The sequence below is a fragment of the Odocoileus virginianus genome, chromosome 4 (genome assembly GCF_023699985.2).
Source record: "Odocoileus virginianus isolate 20LAN1187 ecotype Illinois chromosome 4, Ovbor_1.2, whole genome shotgun sequence".
NCBI classification, from domain to species: Eukaryota; Metazoa; Chordata; class Mammalia; order Artiodactyla; family Cervidae; genus Odocoileus; species Odocoileus virginianus.
This window is the reverse complement of record NC_069677.1, coordinates 48,850,232-48,877,170: the sequence shown is the minus strand read 5'-3', so window position 1 is coordinate 48,877,170 and position 26,939 is coordinate 48,850,232. Positions and strand designations below refer to the sequence as shown.

The following is a 26,939-nucleotide window of genomic DNA, read 5'->3' as shown; positions in this document are numbered from 1 at the left end:
TAGTGAATTTTAAAGAGCAGTAATTACATAAGGATGCTTCAGAGTCCACAGTCTAAATGAATGGAATTTGACAAGCCATTTATTAATACTTTAGAACACTGGTTCTTAACTTTTTTTTGACATATAAATCCCTTTTGGAGTCTGATAAAAGCTACAGATTATATGTCCAGGAAAATATATATCTGTATTATTTCAAGAGGTTTATAAGCTCTCTGATGCTCATGCAAGATACCCATATTTAAAATGTCTATTATCTCATGAGTTTTTTGGTATATTTATTATGGTATTTTTTACATAGTTTAAATTTTATAGGAGTATTCCATTTAAGAATATTATAATCACTTCATATGTAATGCAGAAACAACAAAGAAAAGAAAAAAGAAATCACTTTATAATGCTTCCATTTTGATTTAGGGCTATTGCCATTTTGGTGCCCTTCTGGTTTTTTTTGAACAGTGTATATTTATACTGTTGTATTTAGGTGATATTCTGACTATATAAGTTTTCAAGGACACTGTAGGAAAAATATGTAAGGAGTTCCTCTAGGTATTACAATATGCATCTTTAACTTATTGCAGTCTACTTCAAATTGATAGTGAAGTGAAGTCGCTCAGTCGTGTCCGACTCTTTGTGACCCCATGGACTGCAGCCTACCAGGCTCCTCCATCCATGGGATTTTTCCAGGCAAGAATACTGGAGTGGGGTGCCATTTCCTTCTCCAGGGGATCTTCCCAACCCAAGGATTGAACCCGGGTCTTCCGCATTGCAGGCAGACGTTTTTACCGTCTGAGCCACCAGTTTATCTTCATTTTCCATTTTATCTTCATTTTCCATTTTACCTCCGTTTTCCTCTCCTTTGTAATATGATACATATCATATCTATATACTTTATGAACTCAACAATAGAGTGTTAGGATCTTTGCTTTCCGTAAGCATATGTCTTTTTAAAGAATTTTTGCCATATGACCCAGCAATCCCACTTCTGGGCATACACACCGAGGAAACCAGATCTGAAAGAGACATGTGCACCCCAGTGTTCATCACAGCACTGTTTATAATTGCCAGGACATGGAAGCAACCTAGATGCCCATCAGTAGACGAATGGATAAGGAAGCTGTGGTACATATACACCATGGAATATTACTCAGCCATTAAAAAGAATTCATTTGAATCAGTTCTAATGAGATGAATGATACATGATACAGAGTGGAGTAAGCCAGAAAGATAAAGACCAATACAGTATACTAACACATATATATGGAATTTAGAAAGATGGTAATGATAACCCTATATGCAAAACAGAAAAAGAGACACAGATGTACGGAACAGACTTTTGGACTCTGTGGGAGAAGGCGAGGGTGGGATGTTCTGAGAGCATCGAAACATGTATATTATCAAGGGTGAAACAGATCACCAGCCCAGGTTGGATGCATGAGACAAGTGCTCGGGGCTGGTGCACTGGGAAGACCCAGAGGGATGGGGTGAGGAGGGAGGTGGGAGGGGGGATCGGGATGGGGAATACATGTAAATCCATGGCTGATTCATGTCAATGTATGGCAAAAACCACTACAATATTGTAAAGTAATTAGCCTCCAACTAATAAAAATAAATGGGGAAAAAAAATAAATAAATAAAAATTTATAGAAAATTAAAAATATCTCACATTTATTCACATATTTATTCTTCCCATTCCTCTTAATTCCTTCCTATTCTAAATTCTGAGTTCTCATTCATTTCTGTTTAGCCAGAAGGACTTCCTCCAGTATTTCTTATTAGGGCAGGTCTGCTAACAATGAACTATCTCAGTTTTTGCCTACCTGTGAATGTTTTTAGTTTGCCTTTTTTTTTATATTGAATTTTTGATTGGCAAATATTAATATTTTTCCACCAGCCCTTTAAATATGCCATCACCATTGTCTTCTGGTTTGCATTATTTCTGATGAAAAGTCAAACATTAATTGTATTTTTTCTGTGTGTATGTTGTGCTATTTTTTCCTTGCTTCTTTCAAAATTTTCTCTTTGCCTTTAGCTTTCAGAAGTTTGACCATGATGCATATAAGTTTGGTTCTTTTTGTATTTGTTCACTTGGAATTCACTGAATTTTGTTAAAGTATTAAAGTTTTCCAACAAACATGGTACTTTTTTATCATTCTTTTTTCATATATATATATGTATTTTTTGTCCTTTTCTTTCTCTGTCTTTTCTCCTTCTAGGACTTGTTACATCCAGCTCACTAAGGCTTTGTTCATTTTACTTCAGTATTTTTTCTCTTTGACTTTTGCTTTGGATAATTTTTATTGATATGCCTTTATATTCACTGCTTCTTTCTTCTGCCATCTCAGTCTGTTAATGAGTCCATCTAGTGATGTGAAGTGTTTTTGGGGATCGGGGGAGGGTTCTGTTTTAGTTATTATTGTACTTGTCAAATGTAGATTTCCATTTGGTTCTTTCTTTGTAGTTTCAAAGTTCTCCACTGAGATTCCCTATTTGTTTAATCCTTCTTAGCACATTTTCCTTTAATTCTTTGTTTGTTAAATCAAACATCTGGACCAATTTGGAGCTACTTCCTATTAACCACTCTTTTTTTCTTGAATATGGGCTTGTACGTTCATACTTTTTAATAGCTTGGTTTTAAATCATAACCTGCTCCAGTATTCTTGCCTGAAAACTTCCATGGACCTAGGAGCCTGGTGGGCTGCAGTCCAGAGGGTCACAGAGTCAGAAGCAACTCAGCAGCAGCAGCAGCAGCACAATTTTGCTTAAAAAACTGGACTGGTGGATGATATGTTCTAACTCTGGATTCTGTTGGTTTTGTTTTCCTTTTGAGGGTTTTTTTTTTTAAGGAGGCAGTTGTCTTTGCTTGACTCAGTCTGTGAAATTTATTGCCTCTGCAGTGTTTGGTTGCTGGTGTCTTAGCTCAGCTGTTGTGTGTGTGTTAGTGTTGTCAGCTTAGCATGGCTCCTGTGCCTGGTATAGTTTAGTGGTTGGTCAGTGAATGATGCCTCAGGGCAGTAAGGTTTCTACACTCTGACTGTGATGTATGTAGATGAGGAATACATTGCAAGGTGGAGCAAATTTATAAGTATCATAGGCTTTCAATCTTCACTGAATTCTCTGGGATTTTCTGCCCACATGCATAATTTAGTAGATAGCTGGGAGCATATGGACAGTTTATAATCTCAACCTTCTATGACTCTCTCACTTCCAAGATTTCCCCATTAAAGGTCTAGTTGTTCTGCTATTGCCCTGAACTGAATCTATTACTTCTGGTGCTAAAGCTGTGGGTATTTGCCATTTAAGCCATGGGGATGTAATGTTCCCAAGCAAAAAAAACAAAACACGCTGTTTTACTTCAGTAAACACGTCCCGGGCTCTCATGTGCCTCTACTTTCCCAGTGCTCTTCAGTCATTTTATCTAACTTTACACCAACCTCCTCTTGCTGCCATTGCTGAAGGAATATACCATTGTAATGTTTTGGGATGATTCCTTCATATCTTTTCTGTGCATCCATATTCTAATACATATTTCATATAAAACTGAAGTATGACCTATATTTGTATCTCGCATTTTCACTTAGCAGTATCATTGGAATAATTTTCAGTGTCATTAATTTTTTTCAATATCTCTTGTAATTTACTGTATCAGTGTATTGAAATCAATTTAATTATTCTGTTAGAAACTTATTGTTATATTGTTTTCAATCATTTTTCAATAATTTGCTCTTATAGGTAGCACTGTGACAAACATCTTTGTACATAGATCTTTGAATCTTAAATGATTATTTTAGGTTAGTTTTCTTTTTTTAAATTATGTGTCTAGGAATAAACACTTTAAATTTTCTTAATATATATAGTACACTGGCATTTTCTTGTTGGTAGACAGTTTTACATACTTTAAATGTTTAGCACTGTCATTGTTTTTAATAGAAATATTATATCTTATGAAATAAATTTATCTAACAAGTTCTTTATTGTTGGAGGTTTAAATCACTTCCTGGCCTTCACTTTTTTAAAGCAAGTATCTGAATGATCATAGCTCTCAATTATTTTAAATATTTTTTTCTAGGTCCCGAAGTTAGAAATAGTTTCTCAGAGAGTATGAGTACTTCTAAGACTTCTTTCACATTTTTCAAATTGCTTTCTGTAGCTGTTTTATCAGTCTAGAAGATGCAGTTTATAAGTGAAGCATGATGGGTGCTTCCCAGGTAGCACTAGTGGTAAAGAATCGGCCTGCCAGTGCAGGAGACATAAGAGACGCAGGTTCAGTCCCTGGATCGGGAAGATCCCCTGGAGGAGGGCACGGCAACATACTCCAGTATTCTTGCCTGCATAATCCCATGGACAGTGGAGCCTGGCGGGTCGCTAAAGGTCAGACACGACTGAAGCGACTTAGCACTCTCGCAGGAAAGTTTTGCATCATTGGCTAGCACTACGTATCAAAATTATCTAATTTGCACATTTTAATAATAGTAACTGAAACTTCTCCCAGAGAAATCTAAGTAGAGAACTTGACCGGCTGTCATTTTACTGTGTGAGTTGTCTTATACTCTTTCTTTCTCTAATCTTTTAGAAATTAGTGATTTTGTTAACAACTTTTAGGACTTGTTTTGAAATGAAGTTCTAAACTCTTGGTTAGATTTGCTGCTAATAATATTACTGTCACTGTGTTGCCACCTATTTTAGTTCCGTGTCGCTGGATACTTTTTATAGAGTATTTTTATGCAGTTGCTGTCAGTCATTTTCCTTCATGATCTCTTCCGTTGCTTCTAAGTCAAAAAGACAACCTATTCCCTTGTCAGCTTTGTTTTTTTAAGTTGAACAAAATGAAATTACCACTTTTGTATTTTTTTTTTTTTCACTTTTATATTTAAAAAATGACAATATATTATCATTTCATATAATTTTACCTGAAGGGTTTTTTTTCCAGTGTTTTCTCCTTCATGGCCTTGTGAAAAAATAAAAATATGTAGAACCAATTTTGAAAGAAATTGTATTTTTCAAGAATGTGAAAAATCAGCTGCCATTTTGGTAGAGTGGTCAATTGAAAAGGGAGGGTTAGTCAAGTGGTATAGAGTTGGTTATCATACTGAAGTTACTGTGAAATATATTTAATTGCTCTTTTATAATAGGTATTCTTTAAATACATAAAGTACTACTCTTGATATAAGATTTTATTAGTGTGATCATTTCCATGAGTAAAATAGGACTTAGGTTACCTCATTGTCTTAGATAAACAAGGATGGGTGAGGAGGAAATTAGCAAGAAAGAGAGAGGAATCTGATTATTTTAGAATGGGAGTTCAAGAAATAATATATTGATTTTATATTTGTATATTACTTGGGCTCTACATTAGAATTCTAAAAGGAAAATAGCAACATAAGTTAGAAATCAAGCCTCTGCCAGTATATTTTAATCATGAGTAACAACACCCATGGTTTTGGGCTTTCCTTGAATGGAGATCATTAATTATGATGAATAGGGAAGTGGTTTTGTGATTAGACTAATGTCAACTAAAAAAAAAACAGTATTTGATCATCTACATAATTTTCACTTATTAGTTAAGCTGTTTATTGATCATGAGTCTCCTGAGGCAAAAGGCTGGTACATTTATCCATTATAAAATTCACCTCTAAGCAAAATATGTCTATAACCTCATGGTAGTAGCAAGAATTGGTGTCAAATGTCAGATTATAGGCAAAACTTAAATAGTTCTTACAATTTCTAGAGCATATTTTAATACACTGAAATGTGACATTAATGTACTTTATATTGAACTCTAAAAAAATTTAATAGTCATCTAACTTTTTTATTATTTTATCTATAAAGACAGTTTTATTTGTTGTGAAACCCATTTTTCCTGTCCAGCTGATGAAATCCTACTTGTAAAACATAGAAAGACTTAAGGATAGAGTAGATAATAAAAATTTTTATTTCATCACATATTTTCTAGTTTTTTCCTAGGATATGCATTTTATGTAAAATTTTAAAATTTAATTTCTTTTTCTTTTTTTTAACAAATCTGGGTCATTTTACATGTTTAGTTTTACAGTATAAAAATGTAATTCTAGCATTTCCCCATTTTTTAAATATCTTTTAAAATATTTGTAAAATTGACTACTGTGCTGCTTCCATTAAGGGATTAAACCACAATTTATTTAGTCATTTACTTTTGGGGGACAGTTTTCTGTTTTTGAAAAGCATTGTGATGAACACGCTTGCATGGATGAGAAAACAAACCCTTAAAGTTTACATAGTTAAGATTAGAATATGGTTCTGATGCATAATCAGTCTTTCTTTGCCATTTACTTTTTTTTCCCCATACATATAAAACTTTTGGGGACATATGAAATATTGCAAACATCCTGTATGCAAATAATCCATCTAGAAAATCTCTTAGTAAATCATCAGTTATTTTCTACAGCATGTTTATGGAGATATAAAATAAACCTACAGAAAGTCAAATAGTTTATCTGCTTCATTGTCCATTTTGAACCCAGTGGTTCAAATTTAATGTTTTTGAGGAGAAAACATAACGTAAAAAAACTTTCTAGTACTTTTACCTCTTGGCCTTCGTTAGCAAAAACACTTTTAAAAGGTGATTTTGAAAGATCTTTTAGAGACTGAGTAACTGCATTTAAAGATAGAAATTATAACTTGGAATAAAACAGAAAAGGTTTTGTCAAGAGAGTTAAAAACTTTTGTGAAGTCAGTACAGCAAAGAGAAATAATGAGTAGGCTAGTCCAGGTGATTGGTACTGCAGAGGACGCCATTCCCTTCCCAGCAGCCACAAGATGATACAAAGAGAGAGAGAGACAAAGTCAAATAACTGAAAGAAAAGTAGTCACAGCTGTTGCAGGCTACAAAGGCTCTTAAAAATAGGAAGTATTATTTTAAACTGAATTCTAAAAGGATCAGGAAAGACATTTATGTAATTCTTTAAAAATAATTTCTAATAGATTATCCTAAAATATTAATATTTATGGTGTGCTGATACTTAAAATTGTGATAGCAAAAGTAGGTGGTTATAATAGTGTTTAAAAAAAAACCACCAAGATACTAAAACAGTGTTTAGAACAATAGGAATGTTTTTCCTTGTGTTACTGCACACCTTTTCACTTTAGAAAAAATTTAGGAACCTGAAATTATTTGTGCCTTACCATTTAATATATAAAAAATTATATTATTAAATGTAATTTTATTTTAACCTCAATGTCATGTCTAGAAGTTTTAGTAAAATAATTTGTTTTGCATAGAATTATTTTAGAATTTCTGAGAGGCCTAATGTACCAAGAACTCATGCATATAAAACCCCTAATTTCTTCCTTTTGTGGGAGATTCTCGTGGTTCAGCTGTCAAAGAAAAAGAAAGCCACCATTTCTGACGGGACATGTTAAGTAGACATTTCTGTGGCACAGTTATGTAGCAATTATAAATAAACGATGGTTTGGATTTGTTCTTTCTTCCATTTTCTGTTTGTTTTAAGTTTCTAAACTTTCATTGAGTTAGCCAAGCTTCTTTCCCTTTCTTCTTGCCTGTCTTGGTTCCACAGAGCAGGGAGAATTTCTACTTCATCTGCCTAGCTTCCATATACAGCTACTTTCTTGCCAAATCTAAACCTTCTTCCTAAGTTCTGTTAAAAGTTGATTTAAGCAGTGAGGTTCGATATCTGGGGCTAGGAATGAAGGAAACTAAGTGCGGGAGTTGTTGTTGTTGTTGTTTAATCACTGAGTTGTGCCTGGCTCTTTTGCGACCCCATGGACTATAGCATGCTAGGCTCCTCTGTTTATGGGATTTCCCAGGCAAGAATACTGGAATGGATTGCCATTTCCTTTGCCGAGGGATCTTCCCAACCCAGGGATTGAACCCACGTCTCCTACATTACAGGTGGATTCTTTCCCGCAGAGCCATGGGGGAAAAGAAGGGGGGAGGCACTCATTTTGAAAGAACAGAGGGGTAGTCTGTAGCATTTTCACAAGGATTTTGAGTACTCTATGAGTCGTTTGATCGTCCACACTGTATCCAACCAACTAGGTAGGGCTCAACAAAGATGATGACTGAGAAAAAGGAAATTCCAAATAGAGGCTTCTCCATGAGGAAAGCAGTGGGAGAAATATGCAGGACATGGTTGAGAAATAGTGAGAAGCCATGTACTGTTGAAATGCTGGATATGAATACAGAAACGGTTGAAAGATAAGGGTAGAAGAATAAGGTTGAAATGTGCTGATAGCATTGAAAATTAAGGTGATTAATTTATGCTTAAATCTGGAAGCAATGGACTGTCACTGATGAGTTTTTTAAGCAATAACTTAATTAGAAGATTGCTTTGTGAAGGTAACATTAATAGCTATATATAGGGTGGAAAAGTTAAGTGGAAAGAATACAGGTATAGTAGTCTAAATAAGAGCTTCCCATGTGGTAAAGAATCCACCTGCAATGCGGGAGACCTGTGTTCGATCCCTGGGTTGGGAAGATCCCTGGGTTGTAAAGTCTAAATAAAAGACAAACAAATATTTAGGGTTTGTGGGTCATAAGATCTCTACCACAACTATACAACTTTGCTGCTTGCAGCCATAAACAATCTATGAACAAATAAGCCTGGCTGTATATTTGCACAGTATATATGCAGGATAATTTCACATGTACTGTTATTGGGTAGTGAATATGAGTTTCTTAAACAGACCTTAAGAGGAATATTGTAACCTTAGGATCAGAGTCACCTCTTTAACTTACTCATCTATAAAATGACATCTGTCTCAGTTTTTAAAAGAAAATAGCTATAAATAATTTTTTTGCAAACTGCTTAAGCTGTTTAGAAAAAAATATTTGATTAAAATTCTTACGAGGAATTTGCTATTGGAAACAGAATATGTGCTATTGGTTTAATTCTGTTCTTTTATGGTCTTTATTTAAACTAACCTGGTGCTAAATTCTAGAGGCAAGATAAATCTATTTTTGAGCTATGTGTAATATTTCTAGCTTAGACCTTGATCCTAAGAGATAGAATTATAGTAACTGTTAAAATGAAATGTAGCCAGAAATATGATAAGCTGTTGATATGTGTCTCTGTCATAGTGAGATTGCATTTACTTTAAAGGAAAGAGCACAGTACCTATACTGTGAATATGTTTAATATTTTTAAAGTTACTCATTTGAAAAAACTTGATTAAAATAAGGTTTTTAGATGACACTCACAATCTTTAAGATGGTTAATGGCAGCATTCAAAAGACTAAAGAAAATTTAGTTTTAACTTTATATGGTCTTTTCTGGAAACTAAAAATTATTTGATTTATCCCCCTCCCCATGAAAGTTAATAAACAAATGAATCTCTAGTTATGTAGAAGTATAGTGTTGCTAAGAACATGGATTTTGTGATCTGGGTTAAAATTCAAGTTCTGGTAAGATATTGTTAAGATATTCCCTCTCCTCAAATGGTTATGTAGATTCAATGCAATTCCATGGTAAAATCTTAGCAGGGACTTTTTTTTTTTGTAGAAACTAGCAAACTTTTTTCTTTTTTTTTTGAAACTGGGGATGCAAAAGAGCTAGAAGAGCCAAAACTACTTGAAAAAGAAGAAGTTGGAGGAGTTATTCTTCCTGATTTCAAGAGTTAATATAAAGCTGTAGTAATAAAGAAATAAAGACAATGTGGTATTAGTACCAATATTGACAAATAGATCAATGGAACAGCATAGACAGTCTAGAAATAGACTCATTTCTGTGGACAAATATATCCAATTGATTTTTGACAAATATTCAAAGGCAAGAAACCTACAGAAAAATGAAAGGGTTCTCAGTGTATATGTTGTACTATATACATATTTAGCAAAATGTATTTCATAGAGCTAAATGTAATCAGAAACTATAAAACTTCTAAGTATATACATAGGGCAAATCTTTGTGAATTGGGGTAACATAAAGAGTTCTTAGGTATAACACCACAGAAACATCGTTTATAAAAGAAAGAATTGATGAAACAGACTTTATCCATTTTAGGGAATTCTGCTCTTCAAAAGAATCTCTTATGATAATGAAAAACAAGTCCCTCAATAGGGGAGGGGCTTTATAAGTGTAAATATATAATTCCCTGTGACTGTATGCAATTTGTAAAGCTTCTGTATGAAAAATTACTGTCATTATAATTAGGAACTCTGAAAACTCAACAGTAAGAAACCAGTTTAATAAATTGACAAAAAGATTTGACCATCTATTTTACCATCTAATATATGTGTATAGGTAATAAACACACACATGGAAAGATGCTCAGCACCAATAATCATTGGGAAAATATAGATTAAAACTTAGTATAACTTATACTATGCCATGACTAGGGTGTGGAGCAAGAGACTCTTATAATGCTAACAGGAATGTGAAACTACTTTGGAAACAGTTTGGTATTTTCTTAAAATGTTAAATATATGTTGCCATATAACCCAACCATTCCAATCCTAGATATTTACCCAAGAGGTATGAAAGCATTTATTTATACAGAGACTTTTACTTGAATGTTCATACTGTGTTTTATAATAGTCAAAAATTATATGTTTGTCCACAGGTGAATGCATAAAGAAGTTGTAGTGTTTATTTATAATGGAATACTATCCAGCAGGAAAAAGGAATACATGTCATTATACACAATGGCGTGGATGAAGTTCAAAATAATTATGCTGAATTTAAAACCTAGACATAAAGGAGTATATATCATATGATTCCATCTGTATAGCATGGTAGAAAATGCAAAGTAATGTATAATGATAGAAAGATCAGTGGTTGCCTGGAAATTGAGAGGTGGAATAGAGGCACAGAGGGGCATGGAAGAATTAGAGGAGGATGTGAAAGATTTTTGAGTAATGGACATGCTGATTATCTTAACTGTGATGATGCCTGCATGGCTGTATATATATGTCAAAACCTATAAAACTATGTGCTTTAGATGGTGTAATATGTTATAGTTTTATTATACCTTGATAGAGTATTAGTAACCCAATTGTGTCCAGCTCTTTGCAGTCCCATGGACAGTAGTCCATCAAGCTCCCTGTCCATGAAATTCTCCAGGCAAGAGCACTGGAGTGGGTTGCCATTTCCTCCTCCAGGGGATCTTCCCAACCCAGGGATCCAATCCAGGATCCAATCTGCCATGTATTGCAGGCAGATTCTTTACTGTCTGACTCATTAGAAAAGCCGCTGTCTGAAATCGTTAAGAAAATATAGAAATAACACACAGTCTTGGCATAGTATAGACATTTAGTAAATTTGTGGTTTCTTTAAATTGTTATCAATTTTATTTTCCTCATTATGCTGTAAGATCTTTGAAATGTGAAATGATATTGAGTAATGTCAGCTTCATAGCATAGAATGAGACATTACCTTTGTCTTTGCCCTTCAGTATTCAGCTAGTAAAACGTATACTACTCAGTAAAGTTGACTCTGCCCAGCACACCAGAACGCCAGAGAATTCTACGTATATCTGTGCATCTAAATATGAGTGGATGGTCTGGAACACATAGGGGGAACTGAGGAAACAGCAGAAGGGGCTGCTTGTGACTATGGCCTCCAGCCTCAGCAGCTGTGCCCAGAGGTCCGTGGCACTCAGCAGCCGCAGAGGAGGTGGCACCGTGACTTGGACGTCCTGGCCGCAGCAGGAGACAGGGCACGCAGGGCGGCTGTGGCCACAGGTAGCTGGGCTGCAGGGGCAGTGGGGCCCGAGCCGCCACTTCCCTCCCCGGCTGAGGCGACGGGACTGCATGCCTGACAACAGCAGGCACGCAGGGTGTCCACGCAGCCCCGGCCCCTCCCCGCCCTCACCCTCCATGGGGGCAGGCCCTGGACTCAGGATCCATCATGGACATGACGGAAGGGCCCACCATCCCGGTGCTCCCAGGCGCGACCTAGCTGCATCAGGGCACCAGTGACCTTCGAGGCACAAAGTGATGCCTCTAACAGAACTGGCAGAGGTGGAAAGTGCTGGCTCTCAAATATAATCAGAGGTAGCTCATGTGAGATTTGTGTAGTATAGCATCATTTATTGGAAAACAAATAAAGGCCTCTAATTTCTAACCTGTTGAATGGTTAGAATGACATAGAAAGGTGTTTGCTTCTTTAAATGCACCAGAAGAACAACTCATCAGGCACCATGAAGAACAACTTATCAGGCAAGAACACTATATATACCACAAAAAGAAAATGACAATTCTCTAGAAACCAAACATAAAGTCATGAAATATTGCTATCTAACTGATAGAGTATTCAAAATATCTGTTATGAAGAAACTCAGTGAACTACAAGAAAAGTTATAAGGCAGGTTAATGGGCTTAGGGATAAAGCTTGAAACTCTATAAAAAGAACCAAACAGAAATTCTGTAGCTGAAAATCTCAATCAACGAGTTGAAGAATGCAGTAGAAAACATTAGAAGTAAACCAGAAGTAAACCAAACCCTTTGGAAGAGAGAATATAGAGAATTATATAGGTAGAAGTAGAGAAACAGTACAAAGTAGAAGAGGAAAGAGAAATAAGATGCAAAAAAAATTGAAGAAATTCTACCAGCCAAGCATAGTCTATCTAGCAAAATTATCATTCAGATATGAAGAAGAAATAGATTTTCTGAGACAAAAAAAGCTTAGGGTCTTCATCAGCTCTAGACCTTACAATAAATGTCTAAAGTAGCTCTTATACCAGAGACAAGAAAGCAAAAATACAAAAACTTTGAGTACAGTGATACTTAGAGTCAGAAAATTATAACTTTGTATCAGAATAGATTTTTAAATATTTTATTATACCATGAAGGTTAAAAGGGGGAAAAAAGCATAAAAATAACTGTAACTACTTTGTTAATAAACTCACAACATGAAAAGAAATAATTTGAGACAACAAGACACAAAAGGGAAGGAGGAAAAGGATAGAACTCATATAGATAAATGAACATAAGATGCCATCAGCAGAAAAAGGACTATTTTGCCAAGACATTTTATATAAACTGCATGATAACCACAAAACATAAATCTAGTGTAGAGACGCAAAACATAAAAACAGAGAAAACCAATGTTTTCTATGATGTTTCTACAAAACATCATAGAAAACTACGAAACTAAAATGGTAGGCAGAAACACAGGGGAAAAGAAACAATGTAAATAACAGAACAAGAAAATAAAGATACAATGACAATACTAAGTCCTCATCATTCAATGATCCATAAATGGAAATGGATCTAACTCACCCATCAAAAAATACAGTGGCTGGACAGATTAAAAAGCAAAACTCAACTGTTTGCTTCCTTTAGGAGACTCACCTCAGCTCTCAAGGCAAAAATAAGCTAAAAGTGAAAAACTGAGAGTTAATACTCCAAACAAATGACAGCCAAAAATAAGTAAGTATAGCCATACACATATCAGACAAAATAAGCTTCAAGCCAAAAAAGGTAACAAGAGACAGAGATGGACATTACATACTGATAAAGAGGACAGTTCACTGAGACAACATCAGTTATTAAAATATATGCACCTAGCATAGGTCCAGGCTTCCCTGGTAGCTCAGCTGGTAAAGAATCCACCTGGAATGCAGGAGACCCTGGTTTTGATTCCTGGAGAAGCAATAGGCTACCCACTCCAGTATTCTTGTGCATTCCTGAGGGCTCTGGTGGTAAAGAATCCGTCTTCAATTTGGGAGCCCTGGGTTCAATCCCTGGGTGGGGAAGATTCCTGCTCCAGTATTCTTGCCTGGAGAATCCCCGTGGACAGAGAAGCCTGGCGGGCTGCAGTCCATGGGGTCACGAAGAGTTGGACACGACTGAGTGACTAAGCGCAGCAGAGCACAGCATAGGTCCATCAGAATGTACAGAACAATTACTAAAGGGAGGAATTGACAGTAACGTGCTATTCACAGGAGACTTCGACAACGCACTGACATCAGTGAATAGATCATCTAGACAGAAAATCAAAAAGGAAACAACAGCCTTAAATGAAACATTAGACCTGATGGATCTGATAGATTTATGCAGAACTTTCCATTTAAAAGCAGCAGAAAACAGGTTCTTCTTAGGTAGTCATGGAACTTTCTCAAGGATTGACCATATGTTGGGACACAAAACAAGTCACAATAAATTTAAGAAGATTGAAATCATATCAAACATCTTTTCTGATTATATCCATGTCGTAACATATTCTAGAATTTCCATCTTTTTAAAAACTGAATAATATTTCACTGTATCTTTATACCACATTTGGCTTCTCCACTCATTCAGTGGACACTTGTGTGTTTCCATTTTATTATTATGAATTATGCTTCTGTGAACATGAGTGTACAAATGTCTCTTCAAGACCCTGCTTCTAACTTTGGGGGGTGTGTACCCAGATTTGGAGTTTCTGTGTCATATGGTAATCTTGTGTCTTAGTTTTTGAGGTATTGTGTTACTGTTTTCCACACACTGTGCTGTTTTAATTGCTGTCAGCAGTACCCAAGGGCTCCAATTTCTCCCCCTTCGTACCAGCACTCCTGCGGTGGGCAAGCAGCTTCAGGAACAGGTGCGCCGTTGTTAGCTACGTGGCTGGCATCGGGGGATGGATAGTTGCTACTGTGCTAATAGCTGAATTTCTTTAAAACAGAATTTGAAAGTTTATTAATTTTTTTTTTTTTTTAGGCCACACCACGTGGCATGCAGTGTCTTAGTTCCCTGACCGGGGATCAAACCCATGCCCCCTGCACTGAGAGGGGGGAGTTTTAACCACTGAACCGCCAGGGAAGTCCCTAATAGCTGAAATTGACAGGAATTAACTGCAATATACTAAGTCTTCCCCTGGTACTTGCCAGCTTTCAACAGATTCCAGAGTTCTAAAAGAGTTATGTCTGACCGACTCTGCCAGTGCAGTTATTGTCTAGATGGGGAGACAGATTCCTGGTGCTTCCTACTCTGCCATCTTCCAGTATCCTCACTGTATATATTTTTTGTACAAAATGAGCCCATGATAAGATAAAATTGAGAGTAGTAGCTGAAAACCATATAATGCAGTCCTAGTTTTGATTTTGTGAAGTGTTTCTTTCTAAGCTTGAGTTCTCTCTTTGCTCGACGAGTTTTTCAGACTTTATCCCTCCCTGTCATTAACAACCCCAAGACTGTGGTTGGCAGCTGGAATGGCTATAGTTTCATCAACTTGCAGAATTCCCATAGTGGTGGCCAGTGGTTAGGAAGCTAAAAATGAATAGAAGTGGGAAGAGTGAGCAAATAGCTTAAATGGTTTTTGTTAAGGTTAGGCTTCTTTTTGTCTCTCTCTCTCTCTTTTTTTTTAATGGTCATGGCTCAAAGAATTGTGCTGGTTTGGAATGTTAGCTCTGGCAGTATTTTGAGAATCTAGACATGCAGTCAGTTTGTAAGGAACTCAGGGGATTGGACTAAATAAGAATAAACCCAAAGTTGAAGGAAACAGCCTAGACCTTGAGGTCCATAATCATCAAGAGACTGACCTATCTTTTGGTTTCATCTTAGGAGCTTTTGTTTCTTTCTAAGAAAGTGAGTGCTCTTGTCTAAAACTTGGGTTTACAGATGGAGTTATGTGGGTATACTTGGCTTCTAAGGGAAAGAGAAAGAGCCTGCTGCTGCTGCAGCTAAGTCGCTTCAGTCCTGTCCAACTCTGTGCAACCTAGACAGCAGCCCACCAGGCACCCCCATTCCTGGGATTCTCCAGGCAAGAACACTGGAGTGGGTTGCTATTTCCTTCTCCAGTGCATGAAAGTGAAAAGTGAAAGTGAAGTCGCTCAGTCGTGTCCGACTCTTAGCGACCCCATGGACTACAGCCCACCAGGCTCCTCTGTCCATGGGATTTTCCAGGCAAGAGTACTGGAGTGGGGTGCCATTGCCTTCTCTGGAGAGTAGGGTAGTTCTGTATAATCCATGACAATAAAAGACTTTTAACCCCTTTCTCCACAAAAAAGGACCTCTATTAATTTAGAAAATGTAAGTCCTATATGATATATATGATATGAAAACTTACAGTAAAAATTTATACTATTCTTGCTATTCTGTAAATGTCAGTGCTAATATTTATTTTTTAAGGGAACACATTTATATTCTCTATATTTCAATTTTGGTAATATTTATCAAACTGTATTATTCATTTTGATTTAAGGAATATTATTTTTCAACAGGATACAATTTTTTCTCTGTAAGTTTGCTTCATGCAATATAATTTTGACATTGTGTTCTTAAATATCTCTTCATTTTATAGTTGTTTAATGAGAAATTGCTATATTCCAAACATTTGTATTTGATACTAGCTTCTTAGTTATTTGAGGCTTCCCAGGTGGTTTCCCAGATAGCTCAGTTGGTAAAGAACCCACCTGCAATGCAGGAGACTCTGGTTTGATCACTGAGTTGGGAAGATCCCCTGGAGAAGGAAAAGGCTACCCAGTTCAGTATTCTGGCCAGGAGAATTCCATGAACTGTATAGTCCATGGGGTCGCAAAGAGTCAGACACTACTGAGCAACTTTTCAACAGGATACAATTTTTTCTCTGTAAGTTTGCTTCATGCAACATAATTTTGACATTGTGTTCTTGAATATCTCTTCATTTTATAGTTGTTTAATGAGAAATTGCTATATTCCAAACATTTGTATTTGATACTAGCTTCTTAGTTATTTGGGGCTTCCCAGGTGGTTTCCCAGATAGCTCAGTTGGTAAAGAACCCACCTGCAATGCAGGAGACTCTGGTTTGATCACTGAGTTGGGAAGATCCCCTGGAGAAGGAAAAGGCTACCCAGTTCAGTATTCTGGCCAGGAGAATTCCATGAACTGTATAGTCCATGGGTCGCAGAGAGTCAGACACGACTGAGCGGCTTTCACTTTCTGGTGGCTCTGGTGGGAAACAACGTGACTGCCAGTGTAGGAGACATATGAGATGCAGGGTTAATCCCTGGGTTGGGAAGATCTACTGGAGGAGGGCATGGCAACCCACTCCAGTATTATTGCCTGGAGAATCCCATGGACAGAGTGGTCTGGCGGGAAAGTTTCTTTTCTGGCTCTAAATAACATTAGTACCATTTACCAATTTTAGATAAACAAAATATTACCAAAATTAAATTATAAAGATTGAAAATAAAAAGCCTATCCTTATTCTTTTATATATGAAATTAATTGCTTTGACTTTATGAATATCCTAGTAATTAAAAGAATCCTGAGATCTGGGGTCAGTAGGTCTAAATTTCAATCTGTCATTTACTAGTAAAGGCAAGTTAGTAAACTCCTCTTATTCCCTGGTTTTCTTTATCTTTGAAATATTAATCCTGTATTATAAATTGTTAAAGAAATTAATAAATATAAATATATTTTAACAAGTGTTTTATCTTGAACATCAACCATCAAGATTCCTTAGGGATGATAATCACCATGCTTTTAAGAGAGTGGTCTTAAGTAGGGGAGAGGGAGAGCTGCTATGGAGTGGGATTTTGTGGGTTAAGAGACTTTAACAATATTGTTAATATTTTATTGGATGTTTGTTCTCATCACTTTGTATATTTGTCTTAAATATTTCTTATTTGTTACTCTCTCCTTATGAAAAACCTATAATTTTTCCATGAAATATCTTAACCAGTACAGTGTCTCGCCTTTTTCTATCAAAGGTCACTGGTTAGCAGGATACTCTGAAATGTATACTTCATAATTCTGAGACCTGCTAGTCAGAACATCATTTCCTTCTTGCCATTCTAGTTATTTCATGATGCACAAAGTATCATGTTTCTACTGTGTCTGTTAAGTAGATGGCAGAGGTCACAGACTGTTTGGGGATTGAATCTGGTTCTGAGAAGTACTGTTTGTTCCACACACTATTTGTTTTTTAGGTGACTTAAAGTCTCAGGAAAAATCAAGAAATTTTATGACCCTAGGCTTGCATTTCTGCATAACAGCGAGTTGTTGCTGAGTTCCAGCGGCTTTGTTTAGCTGGGCCATGGACTCCACAGTTTGCACACTCACTCTTTTCCCTCAAAGTGATGGGAGATGTTGTGAAATGGTTGTCATCATTATAAATGTTTGTGTTAATTGCTTGACTTGTATACGCAGTTTCCTTTATAACTGTTACAGAGGTCACATTCAGTAGATATCAGTTTTGTAACTTCATGAAACACACTTACATATCTTTTTACAGACATGATGTAAAATGTCCTTTTTGTTTGTCAGCTCTTTCATCTCTCATTTTCAATCAGTCCTTTCATGTTACCGATTAAATTTTTCTCAAGTCTAGTTTTTCCTGTCCAACCTTACTACTCCTGCACTAGCCCAGCCCTCATCATCTCTCACCTGAATTTCTTTAATTGCTCCCTAACTGAACTCCTTGACTTCTGTTTTGTTCTTTTCAGTTCATCCTCAAACATATCGCTAAAATGATGTATCAGAGTGCAGATCTCATCTCATCACCCCACTGTTTCAAGTTCTCCAAAGTGTCTCCACCTTATATGCAGAAGTCAACAGATTTTTCGTTAAAGATCTAAGTAGTAAATATTTTAGACTTTGCTGGCCATAAGTTTCCTACGACAAACAATTGACTCTGCTGCCGTTGAGTTGAGCACCAAAGCAACTACAGACAACACATAAACAAATGAGCGTGTCTGTGTTTCAGTAAAACTTGTTTACAAAATCAGGTTTAGACCATAGTTCACTCCCTCTTCCATGATATAAAAGGCTATCCCTGTCTTTCCTGACACACCTACCACTTTCCCATCATTTGTCTTATAGGTATTCAGAAGCACCATTCAAATTATTACACCTTTCTGAGCATAACATCTCCTTTCTATATCCAGTTATGTAATTCTTTTCAGGCTGTTTTTCCACAAATTGCAAAACATTCAAATATATCTTGTAAAATATTAATTGTCAAATGATTGTATATAAACATGAAATTATTTAGTCAGTACTGACATGTTCAGAAACTTAATATAAAGTCTTTTTTCAGTTTTTAACAGATCTTTCATAAAAATCATAAATGTGATACAATCCATGTTATAGTTTGCATACCATCAATATATATTATCCAAAAATCTCAGAATAAGGTCACTAGTAGGAAAGTATTGTCAACATTATCATCTGTATTGAATCAAAATTCATTGAGAGAATAATTTTAAGAACATTAATGGGAACTGATAGCAGTAATTCACATGGTGTCTTCCCTTTATCACAGTTACTCCTTTCAAATACTGTAAAGAAAGCAGGAAATATTTGGTTTTAGAGTATGATATTTGCCTAAGGTATTGGACTTTAAGTTGTTATTTAAATAGGTCATTTTGCATGTTTCCATATCTAAAGAAATAACACAGCCTGAGAGTATGTTGTTAAATGTGTTGATTTTGCCTCATTATTAAATTGCCTTTCTTTTGCCTGTTGCTGACTGGTACAAGTTGGGTAGTAGATAAAACCTATTCCATTTAAAAAAAAGAAAAAACTTCATTCTTCACACTTTTCATAATTAAAAGTGTGATTCAATTACTAGAGTGAGAAAGTAGATTGATAGAGCTGCTGTGATGGAATTTTGTTAAGATGTGGGTTGATATTAACTGATTATGGTAAAGTTTGCTAAATTTTCCGATACTCACATAATAATGCATTAATTTAAAGCTCTGTTAAAACTGACTTGTATATGTTTTTTATGGTTGATTTCTAGCCACCAGCTGAACAGGCCAAAGCAAGACTGCAATTGGTTCTAGAAGCTGCTGGTAAGTGTAAATAATTAATTTTATTTAAATGAAAAATGTGAAATAAATCCTAGCATCCTTACAGTTGGATCAAAGAGCAAACTACCCCTTTTCATGTAGCCTTACAGATTTATGACATCTGTGTATGGCCATGTGTGCGTGCATGCTTAGTCGCTTCAGTCGTGTCTGACTCTGCAGCCCTGAGGACTGTAGTCCACCAGGCTTCTCTGTCCTGGGGATTTTCCAGGCATGAATACTGGAGTGAGTTGCCATGTCCTCTTCAGGGGATCTTCCCGACCCAGGGATCAAACCTGTGTCTCCTGTGTCTTCTCAATTGCAAGCATATTATTTTACCGTTGTGCCACCAGGGAAGTCCCATGTGTGGTCATATCTTACCTCAAATATATGTTGCTACAGTATTAACATTTGCCGATGTTAAAAGCTCATTCTTTACGTTCTTATTTATATTATGGGCTACAATTTTAGTTTTAATTTTGATGAAATCTAGTTTATTGATTTTTGTCTTTTATGGACTATTCTTTTAGTGGCATGTTTAAGAAAAACTTTATACTTTTACATTTTAGATTTGAGAATGTGATCTATTTTGATTTAATTGTTGTATAAAGTGTGAGATTTAGGTCAAGGTTTAATTCTAAAGGAAGTGAGATAAGCACCATTTAATAATCCTCCAGTTCAGTTCAGTTCAGTCGCTCAGATGTGTCCGACTCTTTGCAGTCCCATGGACTGCAGCACATCAGGTTTCCCTGTCCATCAGTAGCTCCAGGGGAGTGCTCAAACTCAGTCCATCGAGTCAGTGATGCCATCCAATCCTCTCATCCTCTGTCATCCCCTTCTCTTGCCTTCGATCTTTCCTAGCGTCAGGATCTTGCCCAGTGAGTCAGTACTTCGCATCAAGTGGCTAAAGTATTGGAATTTTAGCTTCATCACGAGTCCTTCCAATGAATATTCAGGACTGATTTCCTTTAGGATTGACTGGTTTGATCTGCTTGCAGTCCAAGGGACTCTCAAGAGTCTTCTCCAGCACCACAGTTCAAAAGCATCAATTCTTTGGTGCTCAGCTTTCTTTATAGTCCAACTCTCACATCCATACATGACTACTGGAAAAACCATAGCTTTGACTAGACAGACCTTTGTTGGCAAAGTAATGTCTCTTCTTTTTAATATACTGTCTAGGTTGGTCATAGCTTTTCTTTCAAGGAGCAAGCCTATTTTAATTTCATGGCTACAGTCACCATCTGCAGTGATTTTGGAGACCAAATGGTCAATACTGAAATCAGATTGATTATATTCTTTGCAGCCAAAGATGGAGAAACTCTATACAGTTAGCAAAAACAAGATCAGGAGCTGACTGTGGCTCAGATCATGAATTCCTTATTGCAAAATTCAGACTTAAATTGAAGAAAGTAGGGAAAACCACTAGACCATTCAGGTATGAGTTAAATCAAATCCCTTATGATTATACAGTGGAAGAGACTAACAGATTCAAGGGATTAAATCTGATAGACAGAGTCCCTGAAGAACTATGACAGAGGTTTGTGACATTGTACAGGAGGCAGTGATCAAGACCATCTCCAAGAAAAAGAAATGCAAAAAAGGCAAAAGGTTTGTATGAGGAGGCCTTACAAATAGCTGAGAGAAGGGAAGCAAAAGGCAAAGGAGAAAAGGAAGGATATACCCATCTGAATGTAGAGTTCCAAAGAATAACAAAGAGAGATAAGAAAGCCTTCCTCAGTGACCAGTGCAAAGAAATAGAGGAAAACAATAGAATGGGAAAGACTAGAGATCTCTTCAAGAAAATTAGAGATACCAAGGGAACATTTCATGCGAATATGGGTACAATAAAGGACAGAAACAGTATGAACCTAACAAAAGCAGAAGATATGAAGAAGAGGTGGCAAGAATACACCGAAGAACTATACAAAAAAGATCTTCATGACCCAGATAACTACAGTGGTGTAATCACTCACCTAGAGCCAGATATCCTGGAAAGCCAAGTCAAGTGAGCCTTAGGAAGCATCACTACAAACAAAGCTAGTGGAGGTGATGGAATTCCAGTTGAGCTACTTCAAATCCTAAAAGATGATGCTGTGAAAGTGCTGCCCTCAATATACCAGCAAATTTGGAAAACTCAGCCGTGGCCACAGGACTGGAAGAGGTCAGTTTTCATTCCAATCCCAAAGAAAGGCAAAGCCAAAGAATGTTCCAACTACCACACAGTTGCACTCATCTCACATGCAAGCCAAGTAATGCTCAAAATTCTCCAGGCGAGGCTTCAACAATATATGAACCGAGTACTTCCAGATGTTCAAGCTGGATTTAGAAAAGGCAGAGGAACCAGAGATCAAATTGCCAACATCCATTGGATCATCAGAAAAGCAAGAGAGTTCCAGAAAAACATCTACTTCTGCTTTATTGACTATGCCAAAGCCTTTGACTGTGTGGATCACAATAAACTATGGAAAACTCTGAAAGAGATGGGAATACCAGACCACCTGACCTGCCTCCTGAGAAATCTGTGTGCACATCAAGAAGCAACAGTAAGACCGGACATGGAACAGCAGACTGGTTCCAAATTGGGAAAGGAGTACCTCAAGGCTGTATAATGTCACCCTGCTTATTTAACTTATATGCAGAGTACATCATACAAAATGCCGGGCTGGATGAAGCACAAGCCAGGAGTAGTATCAATAACCTCAGATATGCAGATGACACCCCTCTTATGACAGAAAGTAAAGAGGAACTAAAGAGCCTCTTGATGAAAGTGAAAGGGGAGCGTGAAAAAGCTGACTTAAAACTCAACATTCAAAAAACTAAAATCATGGTATCTGATCCTTTCACTTCATGGCAAATGATGGGGAAATGATGGAAACAGTGACAGACTTTATTTTCTTGGGTTCTGAAATCCTCCAGTTACATTGGACTAGCTTATTGGATTAGTCTGGATACCATCTAATCTTAAAATCTCATGTGTTTTAGTATCTCAGTTGCACAATAATTTGATTTTAGATTACTTTGATTTTACAATTCACAGATTCATAAATACTTTACCTTTTTAAAGATAAAAAGATTCATGTTACCTTTTCCAAGTACTGATAGATTAATTTTTAGTCTTAATGTGCTCTTTAAAAAAATGTTACATTTAAATAATAAGTTGCTAAGAATGAGGTTAGGTTAGAATAATATAACTAAAGTAGTATATATTTCTTTTTTTCATATTTCTTAAAATTTTTTACTTTTTATAGATCTATATAGAGTTCATAGTCTCCAAATGGAAATGAGAATTCTGTTTTAACATCAAAAGTAATTTCAGAATACCAGATGATAGTAGTTATATTTTTATCATTCATTGAGAAAATACATATGTGCTTATTAATTCAAAGATTTCTTTCATTAGCTCCTTGTATTCTCAGCCAAAGTGTCCACAGTCTAAGTAAAATTTCGAAACACCAGTATAAATGAAGTACTAACTTCATAAATCACTAATTGAAGTAATTTACCATATAAAAATGAATATTTTGACTATGAGTTTCTATACCACTTCATGTTACTTGCAAAATCACTTATTTTTATGTATTGATCTTACTCATTTCATCTTTCACTATATAGAAAACATGATATATTACAGTTTTGCTTACTATTTTTTTAAATACAAAGTTTTTTAAATGTTGACTCTCTAATATATATACTATAGGATAGAGCTAGTTAATATGATTCTCTATTACTTATATACTATATGTTTATTCTTTATTGGCATTTTGCTTTGAAGAAATATTTCCAGTTCTTAATTTGGATATGAAGAAACTCTCATTTTAAAGGAAAATATTTATGGTGTTTGGTCCAGAAAATACTTGTTTCTATTAACACAAGTATATAGAATTTTATTTGATAGCTTTACACATTTTATTTATCTTTTAATATGACTTTGAAGCATATTATAAAACAGATCTGACAATACAAACCTCAGTATATAACTTGCTTATATCGGTCCCTACTTTCATCTCTCATTTTTTAATTTAACATTCTAAATTCTATTAAGGATAAAAAGTGAGGTTCTATAATTTGACAAACACTCAAAATATTATGACAGTTTTCAAATTAAAAAACTTATATTGGCTCCTATAGGCAAAGGACAGACCTTAGCTAGATGTACCATTATTCATCATTTTCTTCTTATTGAACATTTATGTTGTCTCTGCTTTGCCTCTTATCCATAACACTGTGATGTATATCCTATTACAAATTTTGTTTATCATATTTTAGATTATTTTCTTGGAACTGATTGCTATAGAAATGAGTATGAGGTTAGAGGCTATTATTAATAATATTTAGAATGGCTTTTTATACATTTTTGCTTAATTGTTTTTACAAAAGGATTATTCTACTTTTCATACTGCTTAAGAAACCATTTTACCAGATATTGGTATTTAATGCCTGGTCCATGACTTTGTTGCTTTAAACATGAGATAACATATTAATATACTTCTTTGAAAAACATCCATTACTGTTATTAATGACAACTTGTGACCTTGGAGAGGGGAAGCAGATGGATGATAGGAGAGCACTAAGTTAATATAGAACTTAACATCAAAGTTCTAGATAACTGTTTCAGTGATGAATAAGATGTTCATTGAATTATTAAAAATCAGTATATTATTAATGTAGGGGGGAATAAGAAGAAATTGAGCTCAGTCTAGTAAGACTTGTGGGAAAGACTAGCCTAGTCCTAAGACTGAGATCGCTGGATAGCAAAGCCTGATAGCTCCCATTCTCTCTCATTGTAGTTTACTTGAATTCCCACGGAAAACACCCTCAACTCTGGGGCCTTAAAATTGGATATCAGGAAGAACTTGAGGCCATATGCTAGATTCTTGAGCCAGGATTTATTTCAGCCTTATAGTTAACGTAATCTGATAGATAGGGTTTATATGTAGAAATCTTGCTAAGTCTTTTACTCTAATTGTGGGTCTCAGAAGAAAGTTTAATGTATAACCATTGCATTGTTATTGATTTATTAATGAACTGTAATAATAATCTTGGTTTGGAATTGAAATATATTTAGACCATTTGGCAATAATTATTAATGGTCTGATTTTGAAAGATGTGTATGAGTAGATAGCATTCAGACTTCCCAGGTGGTTCAGTTGTAAAGAATCCACCTGCCAATGCAGGAAACAGAGGAGACATGGATTCAGTTCCTGGGTCAGGAAGAGCCCCTGGAGGAGAAAATGACAACCCTCTCCAGTATTCTTGCCCGTGAACAGAGGAGCATGGTGGGCTCCAGTCCATAGCATCACAAAGAGTGTGAACACTGAGCAACTGAGCACGAGATGAGCTTGAAAAGAACATTAATTAAAATATAATCACAATAATCACAGGGGTGTCATGTGTGTTGTACCAAACATAAACTTGAAGTCAGAGAGTTTATTGTAGTTGTTATGATCATATTTTGTGTGTACTAAGCTGTTAACATTTTTATTCTTTGCAATGCTGAATCTTCAGATTTAGATAGACTCTTTTCTCATATTCATAGCTAAAATGCAATTGAAATTAAGTTTCATGTCTCTTGTTTAACTTTTAATTTGAAGGTGATGTGAAATTAAAGTTATATCTAAGGAGTTTTCTTTTTGTTTTGGTTTTTCAAATGCAGTAGGACTCAAAAGCTTGTAAAGCTATATAAATTGGTAAGATTGAATCTTTAAATTATAACTTCAGCTAATGATTTTTTCTGTGATACTGAGTAAATCCAATTAAAGATCCTCTTGGCCATGATTTCTTTCTTTCATTTTAAAAATTGTTTTACATTCTCTTGTTCATTAAGATTGATTCATTAAGATATCTTTCCCACTGCCAACTCCTTGGTCTAGACACCAATCTACCCAAAAGTTAATCATTACCTCCTAACTGGTCTCTTGCTTCAATTCTGTTGCTTCTTTAGAGAGAGGTGAATAAAGAAAGGGTTCCAGGCCTGTTTCTACTACTCACGCATTCTGTGACCTTCAGTAGTTTAGTGTTTATTTAGCCAAAACAGGGTTTTTATTTAATGCAGTATGGCAGTTGTGCATATTTTCTAGTTCACTGTAGTTCTTACTTTTTAAAAATAATTTATTGAAAAGAATTTCACATCATATAAAATTAAACATAATTTGTTTAAATTTGCCAATTCAATGGCATTAAATACATTCACAAAGCTATATAACCTCCTAGTTTAAAAACATTTGCTAGGTAAAACATCTCACTTAATAGACAGTTTTTCTCCACTCTTATTACCCCCAGCTCCTGGCAATTGCAAACCTACCCTCTATCTCTTTGGATTTATCTATTCTGAATATTTCATATAAATGGAATCATACAGTGTATGACCTTGTATGTGTAGCCTCTTTTATTTAGCATAATGTTTTGGACTTCCCTGGTGGCTCAGAGGGTAAAGCATCTGCCTGCAATATGGGAGGCCCGGGTTCGATCCCTAGGTCGGGAAGATCCCCTGGAGAAGGAAATAGCAACCCACTCCAGTATTCTTGCCTGGAAAATCCCATGAACAAAGGAGCCTGGTAGGCTACAGTCCATGGGGTCACAAAGAGTCGGACACGACTGAGCAACTTCACTTTCACTCTAACTCTGGAGGCATAGCCATGTTGTAGCATGTGTCAGTATTTTATTCCTTTCCATGGCTGAAATGGTATCCCATTTGTTTATCCATTCATATGTTGATGGACATTGGGGTTTTATTCTACCTTTTGGCTATTGTGAACAGTAGAGCATATGCATGTACTTGCCCAAGTACCCGTTTGGAATTTTGAGTGGTATACACCTAGGAGAGTGATTATGTGAGATCATTTGGTAATTCTTTGTCTAATGTTTGTAAATCCACCAAACTTTTCCATGGCCACTGAAAAGTTATATTCTCACCAATAGTATAAAAGCCCCCCATTGTCTCAACTAGACCGTGTAGCATATTTAAGTTACGTGTTTGAAAACGTTTTAGGTTTGAAAATTTCTCTACACCATTATTTCCTAGTCTGTAAAGGGGGCAGATGATAAATACCATATAGAGTTGTTGTAAAGATAACTATTATAAGTGAAGTACCTAGCCCAGAGTCTGGTAAGTGGTTACCAGCAGAAAAATTTTACTTCTTTATCACTTCTTGTGAGTGCCATTGCTAGGTGATCCTTCTTCATCTACCGCTTGGTCATGCTGCTCCTTTGCTCAGAATTATTCATTGGCTCTAGTTGCTTATAAGATCAATTTTAC

At 35.8% G+C, this 26,939-nt stretch overlaps 1 protein-coding gene across 3 annotated transcripts in view; it reads left to right on the top strand.

The window, feature by feature from the left end:
- Positions 1-26,939, top strand: part of RSRC1 (arginine and serine rich coiled-coil 1) — a 394,770-nt gene that overhangs the window by 198,963 nt on the left and 168,868 nt on the right. For all 3 annotated transcript variants that reach the window (XM_070466518.1, XM_070466516.1, XM_070466517.1), the window contains exon 6: positions 19,639-19,690. In XM_070466518.1, the coding sequence (XP_070322619.1) occupies positions 19,639-19,690 (52 nt within the window). The remainder of the gene's footprint in view (positions 1-19,638; positions 19,691-26,939) is intronic.